This window comes from Mustelus asterias, chromosome 1, assembly GCF_964213995.1.
Source record: "Mustelus asterias chromosome 1, sMusAst1.hap1.1, whole genome shotgun sequence".
Classification (NCBI taxonomy): Eukaryota; Metazoa; Chordata; class Chondrichthyes; order Carcharhiniformes; family Triakidae; genus Mustelus; species Mustelus asterias.
In genome coordinates, this window is record NC_135801.1 from 18,228,447 (window position 1) to 18,249,695 (window position 21,249).

The following is a 21,249-nucleotide window of genomic DNA, read 5'->3' on the forward strand; positions in this document are numbered from 1 at the left end:
GTTCTCCGTGTCTGAGTGGGCTTCCTCCGGGTGCTCCGGTTTCCTCCCAAACATGTGCAGGTTAGGTTGATTGGCCATGCTAAATTGACCCTAGTATCAAGGGATTAGCAGGGTAAATATGTGGGGTTACGGGTATAGGGCTTGGGTAGGATTGTGGTCGGTGCAGACTCGATGGGCCAAATGGCTTCCTTCTGCACTTGTAGGGACTCTATAATCTAAATGGGGCAGAGGAGCAAACAGATTTGGAAGCACAAGTACACAAATCTCTAAAAGTAACAACTCCGGTTAATAAAGCCATTTTAAATTAAAAAAAACAGTTGATGGCCAGATAGATAGAATTGAAAAGTAGAGAAATTATGGTAAATTTGAATGGAATCTCAGTTTGATCATGTTTGGAATACTGTGTACAGTTCAGGGGGCCAAATGGAAATACTGGAAAGGCTGTAGCAACAATTTCATAGAATCCCTATAGTGTGGGAGGCCCTTCGGCCCATCGAGTCTGCACTGACCACAATCCCACCCAGGCGCTATTCCCACATATTTACCCTGCTAACACCCCCTAACAGTAGGGTCCATTTAGCATGGCCTATCAACCTAACCCACACACCTTCGGACTGTGGGAGGAAACCGGAGCACCCGGAGGAAACCCACGCAGACACGGGGAGAATGTACAAACTCCACACAGACAGTGACCCGAGGCTGGAATTGAACCCGGGTCCCTGGTGCTGCGAGGCAGCAGTGCTAACCACTGTGCCACCCCAATTTATAAGGATGACACTGGAGCTGAAAGGCTAACAAAAATTAAGAAAAGATGAAAGCAGGCTGTGGTGATGTTGGAGTTCGGAAGTAAAAATTGCTGTAAAAACTCAGCAGGTCTGGCAGAATCTGTGAAGAGAGAATCAGAATAAACGTTGAGTCCAGTATTACTGTTCCACAGAGAAGAGTCAGACGGACCTATCCCAATCACCTGCCCACCCCCCAACTCCACCATCTTTGACTGCTGCCGCTTACCTTTCCTCTGGTTCCAGGCACTTAGTTGCAGACAGCTGGACCCGTTGGAGTCGCTGAGGATGCGTTCCCCGCATGGGTTTTTAACAAAGGCTGAGATCAGAAATAACCAAAAAATGCAGCGTTAGAAATATTCGCGTAGCAACCTGGAAAAACTAGCAAAAAAGGTGACCAATAACAGTTCACATGCCCTCAAAACTGAGAACAGCGGTAATTCTCAGTGGCTGAGTTCGACTTGTCCCACTCCACAGATGTGAGCATATGATGTAGCTGACAATCACTGCAGTGTTGGGAGGAGTGCCGCACTGTCAGAGGTGCTGTCTTTCGGATAGGATCTTAATCCAACACAGTCTGGCTTCACAGCGAAGCATTATTTGAACAGCTTCTAACCAATATCACTAAAACAAATTAGCCGATCGTAATCGTGTTGCTGTTTGTGGGAGTTCACTGAATGCAGTATAGGTCATTTCCGCTGATACCAGCCTGTGGATGAAACATTATGTGATGTCTGTGTTTCTCGCTTTCTTCCTTTCAGCATAACCGCTGCATCCCAGCTGGTTTGGAGACCTACTACTCGGAACAGGATTCTGTTTCTCGGGGAAGATTTTACACCGTCATCAACCACTACAACTTGGCCAAACAGACCATTTCACGCTCGGTATCACCCTGGCTGGCCGCACTCTCCGAAGAGAAAGTGTTGGAGAAGGAGAGTGAAGATGCTGGCAAAGTAGCCGAGTAAGTTACCGGGTCCAACCAGTGGTTCCTTGCCGAAACTACTGCAGGAACCAACATTAGCTGCTTAATGTACAAGGCACTGACATTAGTGAAGGATGGAAGAGAACTTGTTAATTTGGTCCAGCTCAGTTTTTCTTCCACTCCTCTTCATTCTGTTCATGTTATTTGTAAGTGTTAATGAAACTCTTTGCAAGATGGCATGCTTGTCTCATTTTATTAGGACATTCAGCTAGGAATGCAGTACTTTTATTCATCTCAGGTTGTGGATGTGAAAGTAATTAAGTAGAAAAGACCTGCTCCACATATCAATTCTCTGGCTAGATCTTCTAAAATTGCAACAAAACACCCTGAACATTAATGATGCTTTTTTTTAAAAAGAAGGGGCAAAGTCACCTCCAAAAAAATCCTATGTAGTGGTAATGGATACTTGATCATATGGTATGTTAGATTAGCAAATTTCTCTTGTATTTTCAAATTAGCAAATACAATGAAGTATATTACTCTGATTCTGTGATAAACTATAATGTGAATTGTTTTTAGAACATGAAAGCAGCAAGAGATTTTATTAAAGAAACTATTTACAATAAAATACTCCATTCTCTCTGATGCAGTGTGTTGATACGAGCTTTGCATTTAGCTGAAACCGGATCCACAGAACGTATGGAATAGCAAATTTGGCAGTTGGGTCATAAAGTTATACACTCTGGTCTTCTGTATAATCAGTCACTTCCACCACCCTTTAGTTGCAAGCAATGCCAAGCTAAATGACAATGAGGTACCATTGTCACAGCTCGACAATGGCCAGCAAGGCAGAGCTACCCCAGAATGTGTCACAGCCACACCCTGAAGCCTGAGCCAACAATATCACTTTGCAAAGGAACAATCACATTGTCTCGTTTCTTCTGATATGGTGGGATATTCTATGCCAGTCACAAATTTTGAAGAAAATGTGCGTTTTTGTATTTAAGAAAAAAAAATGGTTTTAGACTGGTTCCTGCCATCCTAGGAGAGACATCCTAAGCAGCGACTTCTTGAAACATGCATATGCTCTGACTGCTCGGGATTTGAATGGCGCTTGGAATACTTTTGCCTTCCCCAGGACGAGATCCAAGCATTAGATCTCCTTGCATCATGAACAATAACAGAGGCCTGTTCTGTCAGACAAAATGTAGCAAATTTAATGTACGAGAATTATTCCGATTTAAAAAAAATGAGATCTTTTACTGATACGAATGAACCACAATGTCAACTCCAGGTATCTTAAAAAAAAGTTTATTTTTCAGCCGTACTTGTGCATATCTTTCAGAATTAATGGTTTGAATTACACACACACACACACACACAAAACGGTGGCTATGTTTCAGGATAATATTTCCTTGGTTTGACATCTCTTCATAACCCCACCCCCACCACAAAATTCAGGAGAAAATTAGCACCTCATTTTGTTAATGTCAATGGTCAAATATTCTGAATGATTATATAAAAGCCAAATTGGTCAAACTTGCCCTTAGAATGAAGAGGTGCCAACATCACAAGACAAAAAAATGCCAGATGTGGACACTTGAAACAGATTTCTACAGAATCACATTGGATGGTGAGGGGAAGACAGGAAAGGAAAAGGGAGGGAGGAAAAAAGATGTAGAGACGCAACAAATTAAAATGAGTGCCAAAACATCATGCTTTGTAAAACGTGTGCCATACTTGTCATTTAGTGTTTATGGTGTTATTTAAGTCCTGTTTGTACAGAACTTCATGTGTTTTATACATCTGAGCAAAAATGATACTTGTATTGGATGTAAAATGAAGCAATGAGGGTATAACCGATTCACTATTTAAAACAAATAAAAGTCAGATAATAATGACATCCTTACATTGTGTGTGTTTTTTTTCCTAAAAGAGCAAAATGTTGTCCTAGTGTAAAAACATTTCCTCAGTTTACAGTCACTGTAGGTGGTAATGCAATTCAACAGAATAATTGTCAATTGAATTAAAATAAGTTGAGATCTGAATCTATTATTAAAAGATCAATATGCATAAGGAAAGTCATTTAGCCCATCTTGCTCATTCTCTCTGAAAGACCCAATGCTTCTATTTGCTTGTGAATCATTTAAATGTAACTCTTCTTTTCTTCCCCCCTCATGCTTGTTTTCACTTTGTCACAGCCACTGGGAGCAGTTTTCACCTTCACCGCCTATACAGTAACTTAGAAAAGTGTATCACACAACCATCACTGAGCCCACTGGTTTTCATTACCATGCAAATCAATTGAAATGGAAATAATGTGGGCTCTCAGGTGATGGTCGTGCAACGATACCAGTCACAACATCCGTTCTTTCTCAACTAATTGACTATAAAGGCGATGATGACTAAGATGATCTGCTGCTCACCAGACATGGACTCATGCACTACCGAGCAAAAGGATATTGGCTTGCAGTCAGGAGCAGGAACCCAAACTAACCTCTCCCCTCCCAGAAGGCCGCTCAGGGTAATGTTTTTGGACTGAGCCGAGTTAACTTATCAGAGACTAGAGATCAGACAGTGTGCCTTTGTGGTTTATATGGTACTATTTAGAGTTTTCAACCCTCTCACACTTAGGATGAAAATCTATGGGTGCAATTCTCCCAAAATTTCACAGAGTGTTGGATCAGGTGAGAAAGGCTGTGTGAAACTCGCTGGCTTCAGAGCTGTCGCTTCTCGCCTGATTTAACAGCACTCTGGAAAGTGCTGGTGAGGATCACAGCCAAAACACGCCTGCAATGCTGGGATTGAGAGATCGGGGCACCATTTCCAATCTAAAAGTTAAATATAAGTCCCCCCCCCGCTTCTCTGACATTTGGACCCCATTTTCCCCACCACGGACATTAGGTCCCCCCTCCCATGAGGATCGGGCCCCTTGCCTCGGACATAGGGACCCCCATCTCCCAACAGACAATGGGAACATCCCCCCCATTCAGAAGGGGAACTCCCCTCACCCCAATGGAGAAGGGTAGTTCCCTCCCCCACCCCCCCCCACTAGACCCTCCTTGACAGTGCCAGGGGGCAATACCCAGCCTTGTCCCTCAAACCAGGGGCTAGCTGGCATCTCTGCACTCCTAACGTGGTCATCACAACTGTTGATTGTCTTTGAAAACCAGTAGTGATTTGCACTTTCTGATGTTACGCTGCCGATGGGGGTGAGGAGGGTGGGGTGAAGGGGGTGGGGTGAAGAGGGGGGGTGGCGGGGGGTGCATGGGGGAAGAGAGGTTACGCCATGGTTGGAAGCTAAGCACTTTAATAATATGTTAAAATATATTAATGTATTGAAATCAGGTGCACGCCCTTTCTGGCCATTGTGGGATTTGAGCCCACTGCTTAAGGGACCACCAGATCACGGCCTATGTTTCTTATTGTTCAAACTAAGTGCGAATGAAGAAGTTTTTTTCGCAATCTCAGATCAATGCTTTTATTTACAGTTTCAAATGATAAATACACTTGGCGTAATGAATAAGCCAGCAGTTTGCATGCTGATGGCATTGTGCACTTCAGTGTTAGCAAAGAACTGTACTCTAGGGAGCTAGAAATAGGTGAAGGTGAAAATTGCCAAGTGAGAGTTTCCTGTCCACAGGTTCATTTCAAGACTGTACAATTACAAATCAACGTTATTGGACGTACAGATTATATCTGATGTGGCTGCCAGTGAGCACAAAAATAAACATACACCAGTTTTCTACCGTAAAAGAAATTTTTTTTTAAACAGATCGCAACCAAGGTGGTTGCTAAACTGAGCAGATACATGTGTGCGATATTGGATACGTTGTACGTTCTGATCTTAGATGTCTTTTTATGCGCGAGCTAGTCTCCTGTGAACAAGTCGCATATTATTAACATCAATAAAGTCCTGTCGGGTCACATTGAATGCAACATAATGAAGACCTTTGGCTATCTCCATCTGCTAGCTGTCATACCAGTCCAAGAAAAGCAGAGAGAATGAACACATCACCAGGAAGAAGAGGATCCATACACGAAATCCAGCATTATTTTTGATAGCCTGTTGGACGAATAAAACTTTATTATTACATTGCCAACAACATAGTTTTTTTTAAACCTTTACACATGCCAAATCCACTTTCGATAAATATTTCCAGCAGGAAAGTTCCGACATAGGGACAGGGCAGCACGGTGGCACAGTGGTTAGCACTGCTGATTTCCCGGTTTGGGTCACTGTCTGTGTGGAGTTTGCACATTCTCCCCGTGTCTGCGTGGGTTTCCTCTGGGTGCTCCAGCTTCCTCCCACAGTCCAAAGATGTGCGGATTAGGTGCATTGGCCATGTTAAATTGCCCCTTAGTGTCCCAGGATGCGTAGGTTAGAGTGATTAGTGGGGTAAATATGTGGGGTTACGGGGATAGGACCTGAGTGGGATTGTTGTCGGTGCAGACCCGATGGGCTGAATGGCCTCTTTCTGCACTGTAGGGTTTCTATGATCAACGCATTCATTCTGTTACAATTCAAATGCTTTTTCATCAAGCATTATGAGAATAGAGATGGGGTGAGGGGGGGGCATTGGGCATAATGGGAGGAACAAGGCAGCAAGCGGGGGGCTAGAATTTCCAACCAAACGTGGAACTGAGGGGGGTCGGAAGCAGACTCTCCACCACTCCACCCAATTTTTATCAGTGAGGGAGGGAATGGGCGAAGGCAGTGACAAGCAGATTAATTCCTATAGGGATGAGGGGAGATGGGGAATGCCAAGGTGAGGAGGATGGGGTAGATCACAAGATGAGTAGGGGCAGGAGAGCACAGGCAGCCCGGGAGGGAGGCAGAGGGGATAGTGAATTTCTCATTCCTCCTTCAGCCACTCATTCCTTCCTAGTCGGTGGGCGGGGGGGATGTGTTATGTCATCATCACTCCTCTCTAATTCTTGTAATTGTAGGAACAGGGAAATCAATCATTTAATCCACCCTTCCATCCAGGTCTGAAGCATGCTCCCTAGGAGAGAACAAGGCAATTATCTCCTCCAGGCCCCGTTCCTGATCTGAATGAGGCGGGTAACTTTTCTCTCTCCTTGTCCTCACCAGTGAGAGAATGAATTCTCAGTGAGGAAAGTGTGGGGACGGGAGGTCCAGGTTCTCAATGTCGTTAGGAGGAGAACAGTCTTGTGCAAGGGAAGACTCCATAGCTGCAGGCAAGTCACAATCTGACTCCACGGAAGGGGGGGTGGGGGGCGGAATTGTGCTGGCAGTGGGCAAAGGGGAAATTCCAGGCAAGAAAGCAACAGCTTGAGCCCCAGGCTTCATTCAACAAACAAGGCCTGGATGATGGCCCCATCACAGCATTAAATTACTGCGGCCCACAAAAGTTGAGGGCATCGAATTCCAAGAGAATGATATGAGCTTACCTAGTTGCTATGTTTTATTTTTTTAAATTAACTTTAAGATTTCAATTCCTAACTCCTTTACATGTACCAAGGTGGCTATTGGATAAGGTCATTGAAGCTCAATAAGGTTGCTGAACAGTGACATTCGATGGTTGCAGCCTGCAATTGCAGCCTGTACGCGATGTTGCTTAAGTAGCAGCTGACATTGTGATAACTGATGCTGTAAAAAGAACCATAAAATAGCACTTCCTACAAGTACAACAGGTATTACAGGTTAATATTACCACCATCATGCATTTTCCCATTGAGATTGCCTTAGCTCCTAATTTATTGTATCCATTTTGAAATAGATTGTTACAACTCACTCAGCAATTTCAATATATAACAGATAGACAGGCGTAAGCAAAGTCAAGACTTAAAGCCCAAATATGTTGTTTAGGGATATTAAGCTCAAATACTTTGAGGAGAAAAATAAGAGCATGAAGGAAGAATTAGAATCTTGGGGTGGGGCTCCGACCATTTATTTATGTTTTGTTTTATTCTTTCACGGGACGTAAGCTTCGCTGGCTAGTCCAGCATCCTGAATCGCCCTCGAGAAGGTGGTGGTGAGCTGCCTTCTTGAACCGCCACAGTTCATGTGGTGTAGATACACCCTCAGTGTCATTAGGGAGAGAATTCCAGGATTCTGACAGCAACAGCAAAAGAACGGCGATACGTGAAAAAAAGCACAGTTAACATAGGCATTGGATGATTCGAAGTTCGAGATTTTATATACAAACATATACATTAAATAAAGTCAAACACTCAGTCATACTCCAAACTTCAAACAATCGGTAAATGATGAAGAAAGCTGGATAGTGACTGAGAATCTGGAATGTACAACTACTATTGCCCTGTGAATGGTCTCAGCATTTTACAACCTGTTCATAGAATCACTTCAGTGCAGGAGAGGCCATTCGCTCCATCGGGTTTACACTGACTCTCTGACAGTGTGTCTTACACAGGGCCCTCTCCCTGCCCTAACCCGTTAACCCCACACATTCCCATGGCTAATCCATCTAACGTACATATCTTGGGACACTAAGGAGCAATTTTACCATGGCCAATCCACCTAACCTGCACATCTTAGGACACTAAGGCGCAATTTGGCATGGCCAATCCACCTAACCTGTGGGAGGAAACCTCGCACTAAGTTGATCTTTCTCTACACCCTAGCTATGACTGCAACACTACATTCTGCATTCTCTCCTTTCCTTCTCTATGAACGGTATGCCTTGTCTGTATAGCGTGCAAGAAACAATACTTTTCACTGTATAGTAATACATGCGACAATAATACATCAAATCAAATCAAAGAATGTGCCATCTCCACACAGACAGTTACCGAAGGCCGGAATCGAACCCGGGTCCCTGGCACTGTGAGGCAGCACTGCTAACCACTGTGCCACCATGCCACTCCAAGTTTATACAGTTTACTTGGATTTCTCCAATTTAAATCTATATCCTTAAAAAGACAAAACAAGTCAACTGCTAATAACATAACCGTGGTCCAGAACCAATACCTGGAGCACCAGGACGGATTTTCTGGTGGGTACTTTATCCTTTCAAAGTATAATGGCATTTATAGTAACAAACTAGGTTACAGAATGTAATCATGTGCCTCTGCCATTACTTTGAAAGAGCTACCTCATTAGTGCCTCTCCAATGCTCTGGCTTCGCCTGGAACCCTCCTTCTGGCCTCTTACTTACCCTCTTAGTCTTCTCATTGAGAAATGTCAGGATGACATTGGCTGTCTCAATGTTCCTGCTCCCTTCACTCACTCTAGTTTTTCTCCCTCTGAACTTGCTGCACTCTGTTTTCTCAGGTCCAACCCTGACGTAGAGGCTGAATGCCAAATCTTACGATACTTCCTCCTGCCAGACCATGACCCCACCACTGAACATCAAGGTATTGTTTCCAAACGTCACTGACTTCAACTCCTCTCACGATTTCTCCACAGTTTCCCACCTCCGCTCCCCAACCCCACGCAGCATGATCTAACTGAATGGCGGAGCAGACTTGAGGGACCGAATGGCCTACTTTGCTCCTATTTTGTAAGTTTGTGTACGGCACGCTTCTACCTCCTTCCCAAGATCCATAAACAGGACATCACTGGTCGACCTATTGTTTCAGTCTGTTCCAGCCCTACAGAACTGATTCCTTCCAATTTTAAATCTTTTTTTTCTCCCCTAGCCCAGTCTCTCTCAACCTACACCTGTGACTCTCCTGATGACTTCCGTCACTTTAATAATTTCCAATTTCTTAGCCCTCACCATCTATTTTTCACCATGAGTGTCCAATCTCTCTACACCTCCATCCACCACCAGGATGGCCTGAGGGCTCTCTGCCGCTTCCTGGAATGAAGGCCCAACCAGTTTCTCCCATTGAACAATTTCTTCTTTAACTCATCATATTTCCTTCAAATGTAAGGTGTTGCTATGGGTGGCTGTGTGGGTCCAAGCATTGTCTGTCATTTTATGGGATATACAAAGAACAAAAACAAAGAAAATTACAGCACAGGAACAGACCCTTTGGCCCTCCAAGCCTGCACCGACCATGCTGCCTGTCTGAACTAAAACCCCCTACACTTCAAGGGACCATATCCCTCTATTCCCATCCTATTCATGTATTTGTCCAGACGCTCCTTAAAAGTCAGTATCGTATCCGCTTCCACTACCTCCCCCGGCAGCGAGTTCCAGGCATCCACCACCCTCTGTAGAGGTGGAACATTCCTTGTTGCAGTCCTACTCAGGTCCCCTCCTGCAACTCTTTTCAAGATAACTTTATAGATGCCATGTCCTGCTCTTGCCTTGAATCAGAAAACTTCATCAACTTTGCATCTAAATTCTCAGTTTTACATGACTCATCTCCAACACTTCCCTTCCTTAACTTCTCTGTCTCCATTTCTAGAGATAGGCTATCAACTAACATTCATTCTCAGCTCACTGACACCGCTAGATATCTCAGCTACATTTCCTCACATCCCACACCCTGCCAGGATTCCATTCAACTCGCCAGTTCCTCCATCTCAGTTGCATCAGTTGTGATGTTGCAATATTTCACAACAGTGATTCTGAGCTGTCTTCTCCTCAGACGAGGATTCCACTCTTGTGTGATTGACAGGGTCCTCGATCGTGGCCACCACATTTCCCTTCCTCCCAGAACCACGACAGAGCTCCCCACCCCCCATCAGCTTCCATATTCAACAGTTCATTTTTGCCATTTCCACCACCTCCAATACAAAGTCACCACAAAATGCACCTTCCCCTGCCCTTTCAGCATCCCAAGCTGTAATAGTCCTCAATCACCCCCATGGTATGTTCCCATGCAAACAGAAGAGATAGAACACCTGCTCTTTAACCTCCTCACCATCCAAGGCCCCAGACAATACAGATTCACAACTCTTGTGATTGACTTGTATGTCTTTCAGTTTAGTCTCCTGTATTCGCAGCTCACAAAGTGGTCTCCTCCACATGGGTGAAGACCAAACGCAGATAAGGTGACTGCTTTGCAGAACACCTCTGCTCAGTCCGCAAGCATGACCCTGAGTTTCTTGTGGTTTGCCATTTTAATTCTCCACCTTGCTCTCATGCTGACCTCTCTGTCCTTGGCCTGCTGCACTGTTCCAGTGAAGCTCAAGGTAAGCTTGAGGAACAGCATCTCATCTTTCAATTAGACCGAAATTTCTGACCCCCATTTTGTTTCCTTTTCTTTAAATGTTATATTTTCTCTGACTTTTACAGTTAGTGGCACACCTATCCTCGGCACATCTATTGTTTCTCTTCTTGTCCCATCACTATTCCCTCTGACTCTCCCAAGATTAACCGTTCTATCATTTAATCTCTCCTGTCTGCCAACTTATGAAAAACCTTTATTTTGTCCTTCATAGAATCTACAGTGCAGAAGGAGGTCATTCAGCCCACCGACAACAAACCCACCAGGTCCCATCCCCACAACCCCATATATTTACACCCAATTCTCCTGACACTAAGGGGCAATTGAGCATGGCCAATCAAACTAACCCACACATCTTTTGACTGTGGGAGGAAACCGGAGCACCGGTGGAAACCCACGCAGACACGGGGAAAATGTGCAAACTCCTCGCAGTCACCTGAGGCTGGAATTGAGCCTGGGTCCCTGACGCTGTGAGGCAGCAATGCCAACTATTGTGCACCATCCATTGCTTGCTCAGAACCCATTACGTCTCTACCTTTTCCCAGTTCTGATGAAAGGCTATTGACCTGAACTCTTGTTAATTCTGTGTCTCTCTCTTCTCTCTCTCCACAGGTGCTGCCTGATCTGCTGAGTATTTCCAGCATTTTTTGTTTTTACCCCAGTCTCTCTGACTCTCCACGTAACAGAAGTCACACACCTCTGGTACTGTTCTAGTAAATCTTCTCTGCACCCTCCAAGGCCTTGACATCCTTCCTATAAAATATTAATTACGATTTACTGCTTATAATTATTAAAAGAAGTTCTCTAGTTCCGCTTCCTAAATCGGACAGAACGCATAAAGGACTAAAAGCAAAGTTCTGTGCTAGATAGCTATTGCAATGAGGTTGGTGAAGGGGAGTTAAACTAAGGAATGTTGGAAGTCAATATTTATGGTGAAAAAGTAAAGCTTTGGAAAGGAACAGAATTTAATGACCAGGCAAAGCCTCGAGTGTTCTTTTCAAACAATATCAGCCTTCATCATTATTTTTTTATTTATTCGTTGGACATGGGTGTCGCTGGCTGGCCAGCATTTATTGCCCATTCCTAGTTGCCCTTGAGAAGGTGGTGGTGAGCTGCCATCTTGAATCGCTGCAGTCCATGTTCTGTGGGTTGACCCACAATCCCGATCGGGAGGGAATTCCAGGATTTAGACCCAGTGACTGCTAAGAAATGGCGATATATTTCTCTAGTTGTTAATTAGTCTATTATTAATTTGTATTGATTAACCTCTTCCTTATCATGTTATCATTGTGAATCTTTGGAATTCTTTAATCCGGAGGGTTGTTGATGCTCCATTGTTGAATACATTCCAGGCTGAGATAAAGAGGTTTTTGGTCTCTCAGGAAGTTAAGGCGTATGGGAAGCGGGCGAGAAAATGAAACTGAAACCCAAGATCAGCCGTGATCAGAAAAATAAATTGCAGCGGATGCTGGAATCTGAAACTAAAACAGAAAATGCTGGAAAATCTCAGCAGGTCTGACAAAGGGTCATCCAGACTTGAAACATTGGCTCTACTCTCTCTCCACAGATGCTGTCAGACCAACTGAGATTTTCCAGCACTTTCTGTTTTTGTTTCAGCCATGATCATGTTGAGTGACGGAGCCGGCTCAAAGGGCTGCATGGTCTGCTCCTGTCCCTATTTCTTATTTCATAGAATCATAGAACCCCTACAGTGCAGAAGGAGGCCATTCAGACCATCGAGTCTGTACACAACAGTCCCATCCAGGCTCTCTCCCCTTAACCCCATATATTTACCCTGCTAATCCCCCTGACTCTAAGGGGCAATTTAGCATGGCCAATCCACCTAACCCATACATCTTTGGAGTGTGGGAGGAAACCGGAGCACCCGGAGGAAACCCATGCAGAGACGGGAAGAATGTGCAAACTCCACACAGAAAGTGACCCGAGAATCGAACCCAGATCCCTGGCACTGTGAGACAGCAGTGCTAACCACTGTGCCACCGTGCCGCCCTGTTCTCTTCTCTCTCTTTTCAGAAAATAAGTTATTCATCTTGCAGAGAAAGCTGTGAAAATGACATTTGCCGAAAAACAACACCCCTTACCTCTCTGATGTCTTCATTCCCTTCCTTAACATTCTCGGTTGTGCCCACTACGAGTTCGTGAATATTGTCAATCTCCTTTTCCTGCCAAGAAAGAGAGAAAGCACCATTTGCAATTGTTGAATGACAAATATAAGACTGCTATAATCTCCATTTTACTAACATATAATCAGTCAGTGAAAAATAAACCCCCAAACTGCTGTACAACAACGTGACAAACAGAACATTAATGCTGATGCATTTGGTAGTAAAGTTACTGTGGTGATTTTTTAAAAATTCATTCATGGGACATGGGCATCGCTGGTTGGCCAGCATTTATTGCCCATCCATAGTTTCCCTTGCAACTGAGTGTTTCTTTTAGACCATTTCAAAGGTCAGTTGAGACAACCACATTGCTGTCGCTCTGGAGTCACATGTAAGCCAGACCAGGAAGGAGTGGCAGATTTCCTTCCCTAAAGGAAGGACATTAGTGAACCAGATGGGCTTTTCTGACAATCGACAATGGCTTCATGGTCATCAGTAGATTCTTAAGTCCAGATATGTTTCATTGAATTCAAATTCCACCATCTGCCGTGGTGGGATTCGAACATTAGCTGAGTTTCTAGATTAATAGTCTAGCGATAATACCACTAGGCCATACTGATTATACAATAATTGTAAATACATTATTTCGGATGTGTTTCCAAACATAAAAATGTAACATTTAGAAAGTACTCAAGAACCAGCTGCTTTTCTGGATTTGATATAACTTCGAACTGAGCAAAACTATGGTAAAACAAAATCCATTGCACAAATTCCTAAAATTGCTGAAGGCGTTTTAGACTACAAGTCATTGAAGCAACATTTTAAACTGACAAGAAATGTAATAGCCAATTTTATCAATGTTAAGTTGATAAATTCACAAATATGGCAAGACACCAGAATAAAAGTAGCAATTTACTCCTGATGTTAGTTCGCCATCATTCAAAAGTCTGACTTATTAAGCATCGTTCAATGGCTCACTGTTCAGCTGACCATTGTTTTTTTTTGGTAAAATGTGTTACTGCATTTATATTTTGGAAGGTGCAACAAACATAATTTTCAAGTTGAGCGAGAAAGTTAATCCGAAGATAGTCCAATTTCAGTTACACTAAGTAGCTGGCAAATGAACACTTCTAACAGGAACACTGTTTTGCACTGTATGAGCAAAATTCAGAAGCACTATTTGGTTCTGAGCACAGTTAAATCATACATAGATATATACATAGAGAATAGAATCGGGAGTAGGCCATTCGGCCCTACAAGCCTGCCCTGCCGTTCATTATAATCATAGCTGATCATCAAATTCAATATCCTGATTCCGCCTTCCCCCCACATCCCTTGATCCCTTTAACCCCAAGAGCTACATCTAATTTCTTCTTGAAATCACACACCTTTTGGCCTTAACTACTTTTTGTGGTAGTGAATTCCACAGATTCACCACTCTCTGGGATCTGATAGGCTTTATGTAATGCAATGGAATGAAAAAACATGATTTAATTTGATTAGCACATTCAAAATTAGCAAATTTTACCATGTTGTGCAGAATAAATTACTTGGGTATTATGTTACACAACAATATGAAACTCAACTCACCTGTTGCAGCACTTTGTCAGTAAAAATTTCTTGAAGTCTGGAGATTTCAACTACCTTTCCTTCAATTTGCCTGTTTGTATAAAACAAAACATTTCATTTTTTTCCTGAATAAAAGACAGTAACGGGAAGCTCATTTTTCTCTTGTTTGACATAGGTTAAGAATTTTGGGTCATTAATCGTTTGGAATGTAATGAGCAGATGATGACAATTTGGTATCTTTAAAAAAAAGTGCCTCATCACAATGGCACAGTGGTTAGCATTGCTGCCTCACAGCACCAGGCACCCGGGTTTGATTCCCGGCTTGGGTCGCTGTCTGTGCGGAGTTTGCACGTTCTCCTGGTGTCCGCGTGGGTTTCCTCCGGGTGCTCCGGTTTCCTCCCACAGTCTGAAAGACGTGCTGGTTAGGTGCATTGGCCATGCTAAATTCTCCCTCAGTGTACCCGAACAGGCGCTGGAGTGTGGCGACTAGAGGATTTTCACAGTAACTTCATTGCAGTGTTAATGTAAGCCTATTTGTGACACAAATAAATGAACTTTAAATCTTAAACTCATCCCCAATACTGTCAATCATATTGCACCAAACTCTCCTTTCTTGGTCTCAGTGCTCATCAAGGTAAAGGATGATAAGTGGATTCTGATGAATTGTCACAACTGAACCTTGAAACCACCTTCCTCCTTTATAATTGTGGTCACCCTGCTCTACATTTTCTGTTTTTACTTCAGATTTCCAGAATTTGTTTCCTCTCAGAGCTTTGAACAATGGAGATTGAGTAGTTAGTCCATTCAGGTTACTTTTCCCATTCAAACCATTCACGGGTTTTCTAAGTGCCGCATTAAGGGAGGTTTTACTTTGTACACCACCACAATTTCCTTGTGATTATTTGTTCCTGGCTGAGGTGGGTTAAGCCACAATGTCCAGTTGCCCTCAGTTAGTATTGGTGACTTTCCTTGACTGTTGCAGTCCTCGTCATGATGGTTTTCCTATTATAACACTTTATTTTTTATTTATTCACTTTATGGGATGTGGGCACTGTTGGTTGGACCCAGCTTTTATTGCCCATCACTAATTGCCCTTCATTTCAGAAGGCATTTGAAAGTCAACCACAGTGGTGGACTCCAGGGGTCTGGAGTCACATGTAGGCCAGACTGCGTAAGGACAGCAGATTTCCTTCCCTAACGTATATTAGTGAACCAGATGGGATTTTACCACAATCGACAATAGCTTCATGGTCATCACTGGACTTCTAATTCCAGATTTTTACCTAATTCAAATTTCATTATCTGCCATGATGGAATTCGAACCCGGGTCCCCAGAACATCACCCTGGGTCTCTGGATTACTAGTCCAATGATAACACCACTATGCCACTGCCTCCCCTATATCTCAGAAGCACTTCATTTGTTTTATATGTTCCTGAGGTCTGGGAAGGTGCTATGTAAATTTTAGCTTTCTTTTTAAGCTAGGAGTTCCAGAATGGATTGAGATTGCACAAATTTGTTTCATTCGAAAAGATTTGCCTCATGCCTGCCTTGGCTAGAATCAAACGCATGTTCCAGGGGTACACCAGGTACTTTCTCAGTGTACCGACACCTAATGATGCTACTCTCCTATCACATTCCTAGATCTCTTGCTCTAGTTGCCATTTTGCATCTTAGTGAGGTCTGTTCTATGGATGTTAATAACTAAATTTTACTCATCCAGTATCCTACATGAACTATGCAGGATCAGCGCAGCAGTAGATAACTTTTAAAATTCTGCTCACGTTTAATACACTGCCAATAATACTCAGGAACTGAGAAAACAAACATCACAAACAAACCCTCAGGTCAGATCTAAAGGCATGGTCTCGAAAATAATCACTTGCAAGCTGTACAAAAATGCTGCCAGTGCATGCACACTGAGACTTCCAGCCCAACACACGGCCCAAAGCCTTTTATCCTAGATTATATTATGCCGCCTCTGACCCCTAAAGAGTGCCTAAATTTAAAACAGCTGTTTTTTTCCCTTTTTAGGTAGAGAGAAGAATATAAAGTAAATAACTAAAATAGCTCTCTGCAAGAAGGCACAAGAGACAAAGAAGATTGGAAGGGGTCTAAAATGATACTGGCTACCTCGAACACACAAGAATTTGGAATGAAAGAGGTCAAAGGTCTGCAAGCCCACAAATTTTGCCTCATCTACAATATCAAGAATTCCATACCACTTATTTATTCTCCTGAGGGAGGTAACTGAGAATATGCTGTTGGAATTTCTGTGAAATGTCTCCTGGACCCCCAAGGAAATGTTGTAAAACTCCTAGTTATTAGGCCAATATTAAAATATAACCAGTTTCATCCTGCAGGCCCATCTACAGTTTCTGTGGCGCAGGTTTCATTTTGTGTAGGGCAGCGTTTGATCTTCTGATTCTATGCACGTTTTTCTGACTGTTAATCTTCAGCAGATACTGATTGAGGTTCTTGTGAATGGAACTGGTGAACACCAGTGTCTCTGCTTTTACTAGGAATGTACTTCAAAGACACACAACTCAGGGGAGCGATTCATCTAATCTCTGGTCTCATTTGAAATGCATTAATTTATCTAACTATCTTCTCTATTAATTCAGTCAGGCCTAAATTCACAATCCATTGGAAATGGAGTAAAATAGTTAGTGAGATTTGATGGCAGTGTGATTTGAAACCATAATCAACTGGTCCTCATGGCTACCTAACCTGAAACAAATAAACAGGCAGCACTACTCGTGCTCTGCATTGGCAGTGTGGCAGGGCCCAGGGCATCACTGGCATCAGTTAAAATAAATCAGTGCTTTGTAATTGGGGTGGGGCAGGGGATGTATTGCGACTGCCACCGGCTTTATTTGAAACACCACTGAAATGACAGGCAGAAGAGTTATCAGGAGGGTCCCTGCCTTTCAGATGCACCTTCTAGGTGCTGATGGAAGAGGTTGGTGGGAGCAGAGGCCTCATTTTTTGACCTATCAGCATGAAAATATCCCAGCTAGCTGCCTGGCAAAAGTGGGCAGAAGTTGCAGAGCAGGGCACTGCCAGAAGCAATGTTCCCAAAGACCTGGAAGCACTGCACAAAAAAGTTCAATGATCTGAAAGAGCTCGTTAAGCTGTGACTCCTAACTTCTCACTACACTGCACCACTGTCAGCCTGTAACCTTGGCGAACCTTCTTTCTCTGCTCCTCACTACTTTCCTCCAGTCACTGCAGCATCCTTTCACTCCACCTCATTCTGCAGCTAAAACATCTGCTACTCTCCTCAATGTGGAGATGCCGGCGTTGGACTGGGGCGAACACAGTAAGAAGTTTAACAACACCAGGTTAAAGTCCAACAGGTTTATTTGGTAGCAAAAGCCACAAAAGCCACAAAAGACTCACCTGAAGAAGGGGCTTGGAGCTCCGAAAGCTTGTGTGGCTTTTGCTACCAAATAAACCTGTTGGACTTTAACCTGGTGTTGTTAAACTTCTTACTCTCCTCAATGCCATTTACCTCGCCTTATATCAGTGTCACCTTTCTACACACCAGCAACATTACTCCGACATACACACCCTCCTAACTGGCATAGAATGACAGGGAGCAGATAGCCACAAAGAGAGGTCAATCATCCATACACACCAAGTCCACTCTGTAAGAGACTGTCATACACATTTTAGTCAGGAGGAGGTGGGGCCGTGCCTCGGGAGCCTGGCTTCTTCCTGCAGGGATCTCACTCTCTTTTGCTTCTCACTGAAACCTCATCCTACACAGTGTGCACAACAAAGACTGCAGCTTTCAGCAGATACATCTCTTTTTAAGTTTAAGTATATTTATTAGTGGCACAAGTAGGTTTACCTTAACACTGCAATGAAGTTACTGTGAAAATCCTCTAGTCGCCACACTCCAGCACCTGTTCGGGTACACCGAGGGAGAATTTAGCATGGCCAATGCAGCTAACCAGCATGTCTTTTGGATTGTGGGAGGAAACCGGAGCACCCGGAGGAAACCCACGCAGACGCAGGGAGGACGTGCAGACTCTGCACAATGACCCAATCCGGGAATCGAACCCGGGACCCCCGGCGTTGTGAGGCAGCGGTGTTAATCACTGTGGCTGGAAAATCATCAGAGCTGACCCTTCAACTTTGACGAAGGGTCATCCAGACTCGAAACCTTGGCTCTATTCTCTCGCCACAGATGTTGTCAGACTTGCTGAGATTTTCCAGCATTTTCTGTTTTTGTTTCAGATTCCAGCATCTGCAGCATGTTGCTTTTATCGCACTTGTATGAATCTTGTTAGTTATTGATAACACTAGGAGTTATTGGTGATATTCATGGCACGAAGAGGTCAAAGGTAAAAATGGTGCCTAAATCTTAATGAATCACTTTACAACAGCTGGAATTGTGAAGTGAAGATAAGGCCCTGCATCGTTATATATGGATGTGTGTGGATGTGTTTAAAATAACAAGGCAAATTTAAATCTAAAAAGAAGTCCAACACCCAGGAAGCATATCAGCAGAGGGTAACCTCACTTCCTACCCTTGATACAGAGAGAGGAGATGAAAACCTTTAGGATTTAGCCTACAGAAGAGAACTATCGGCTATGAGCCACAGACTTCCAAGAGCATTGGACAGCTTGCTAATAATCTGCAGAATGGCAGACAGCATCAAGAAGTCCACGTCCAATTTATGTGGGGTCTAAATGCGCACTATCCAGATTATGCAGTTAACTATGAAGTGCTTTGGTCAGCACCATGAACACTGCATGATCTGAACAAGAGTCATATTGGGCTCGAAACGCTAACTCTGTTTCTCTCGGCTCAGAAGCCGCCAGACCTGCTGAGTTTATCCAGCATTTTTTGTTTTCATTATTGCTGGGATTTCTATTCTGATGAGCCCGGTGCATTAAAAACATTTGTCGCACTCATTTTCTTTGAATACTTTAATTTATTAGTTATAAAATATATTGGTTTCGACTTTGGGTCCAAGATCACCCAGCACGGGTACCTCAGGAGTCCTCACTGACGGGTCAGCAGCTTTCCTGTGCTATTGCCATGGCCACTGGAGTGCATCTTACAGTGAGAACGCAACACGGTCAATAGGACTTTGGACAATGGTAATTCTTGTTACTGATATTCAGTAGCAGCAACGGTCAAATGAAGTGTCTTAGTCGAGTGAGCAATCTTTTCTTACATTTCTTTTGCCTTTGATATTAGGGGCTCTTCAGCCCAACTTGTCCATGCCACCCAATTTTTACCCCTAAGCTAGTTCCAATTGCTTGCATTTGGCCCATATCCCTCTATACCCATCTTACCCATGTAACTGTCTAAATGCTTTTTAAAAGACAAAATTGTACCCACCTCTACTACTGCCTCTGGCAGCTTGTTCCAGACACTCAACATCCTCTGAGTGAAAAATATTGCTCCTCTGGACTCTTTTGTATCTCACTATTCTTAATTATACAAGGACGACACCCATCAAATTGTATGAAGACACTCAATTGGCAGTTGTGAAGATTGGGTTGGGTGGATATTGGGGCCATTGATGCATTCACGAGGGGAAGGAGCATTCATCAGAGTCTCTCATCAACAGTTTGCTGCCTGAGAACTTTGGCCGTGCTTGGTCTCTCTCTGCAGTCTTTCTGCTCCTCCTCAATGTTCTCCTGTGGCTAGAACCCCTGCCCCCTTCTGAGGGCAAAGTTGTACAATTCACACTTCATCTTATCCATTTTCATGAGTCATTGCTTTTAAGGAAAGAGTGAAAACAATAGGGAGGGAATGTAAAGGTGGGTCTGCTAACTGGATGCCCATCCACAAAGTTACCAAATTAGTACGGCTGGTGACATTATCGTAAGTCGTGAATCGTAACAAATATGTTCCTGAGGAAATTTGAAATACATAAAGAGCTAAGACAGGGAAGAGTGTGTGTTTACCAGTGCAATTACTCAACTGGAGTGAAAGTGATTCATAAATCTGGAAAGAAAACATTTGCAAATATCGGAGGCTTAACATTCCCTCCACTTCCAATGATTTTCACAAAGAGTTGACAGAAGCATTAGTTATATTAATGTTGACATTGGATTTGAATTGTTTCCTTTTTATGTTTTTCTGTCAAGAGTGCCACATTAATATAAAATTACCTCACTTCATCCACCAGGCTATTCATCTCACTGACAAGGCGCTGATTTTCCTGTTCAAACTGTCAGGAATAAAGTACAGTATTAGTTATTATACAAAATTAAGAGACACGAATATTCCCAACATGAACCATTTCAGGTTCATTTATAATCCCTTTCATAATTCAAATAAAAATAGAAAACGAACAAATCAATTTGTCAGCAAAGACAACTTTCACACACAAAAGGTTTTTTGTTTGTTGCCAATGCTCACTATAGGATGATGTCTGGGTCTTCCAGCCTCTTTCTTTCACAGTAATAAGCTTTCAGCATACACAGCAAATTAGGAGACTGAGGCTGGGGATGCACAAAACACATGAAGAGCTAGTATAAATCCAAATGTTTTTTTTAAACTCATTTGTGGGACATGGGCGTCGCTGGCTGGCCAGCATTTATTGCCCATCCCTAGTTGCTCTTGGAGGGCGGTTGAGAGTCAACCACATTGCTGTGGCTCTGGAGTCACATGAAGGCCAGACCAGGTAAGGACGGATGATTTCCTTCCCTGAAGGACATTAGTGAACCAGATAGATTTATCTGACAATGATTTCATGGTCATCAGTAGATTCTTAATT

At 43.2% G+C, this 21,249-nt stretch overlaps 2 protein-coding genes across 3 annotated transcripts in view; one reads left to right on the top strand and one right to left on the bottom strand.

The window, feature by feature from the left end:
- LOC144491917 (neuronal vesicle trafficking-associated protein 1-like) overlaps positions 1 to 3,005 on the top strand; it is a 38,704-nt gene extending 35,699 nt beyond the window's left edge. The window contains exon 5 of the mRNA XM_078210193.1: positions 1,544 to 3,005. Within this exon, the coding sequence (XP_078066319.1) occupies positions 1,544 to 1,747 (204 nt within the window). The 3' untranslated portion in view covers positions 1,748 to 3,005. The remainder of the gene's footprint in view (positions 1 to 1,543) is intronic.
- Positions 3,000 to 21,249, bottom strand: part of stx18 (syntaxin 18) — a 160,173-nt gene continuing 141,923 nt past the window's right edge. For both annotated transcript variants that reach the window (XM_078210140.1, XM_078210141.1), the window contains 4 exons: positions 20,642 to 20,700; positions 14,526 to 14,595; positions 12,915 to 12,995; positions 3,000 to 5,770 (listed from right to left, as the gene is read on the bottom strand). In XM_078210140.1, the coding sequence (XP_078066266.1) occupies positions 5,675 to 5,770; positions 12,915 to 12,995; positions 14,526 to 14,595; positions 20,642 to 20,700 (306 nt within the window). In that variant the 3' untranslated portion in view covers positions 3,000 to 5,674. The remainder of the gene's footprint in view (positions 5,771 to 12,914; positions 12,996 to 14,525; positions 14,596 to 20,641; positions 20,701 to 21,249) is intronic.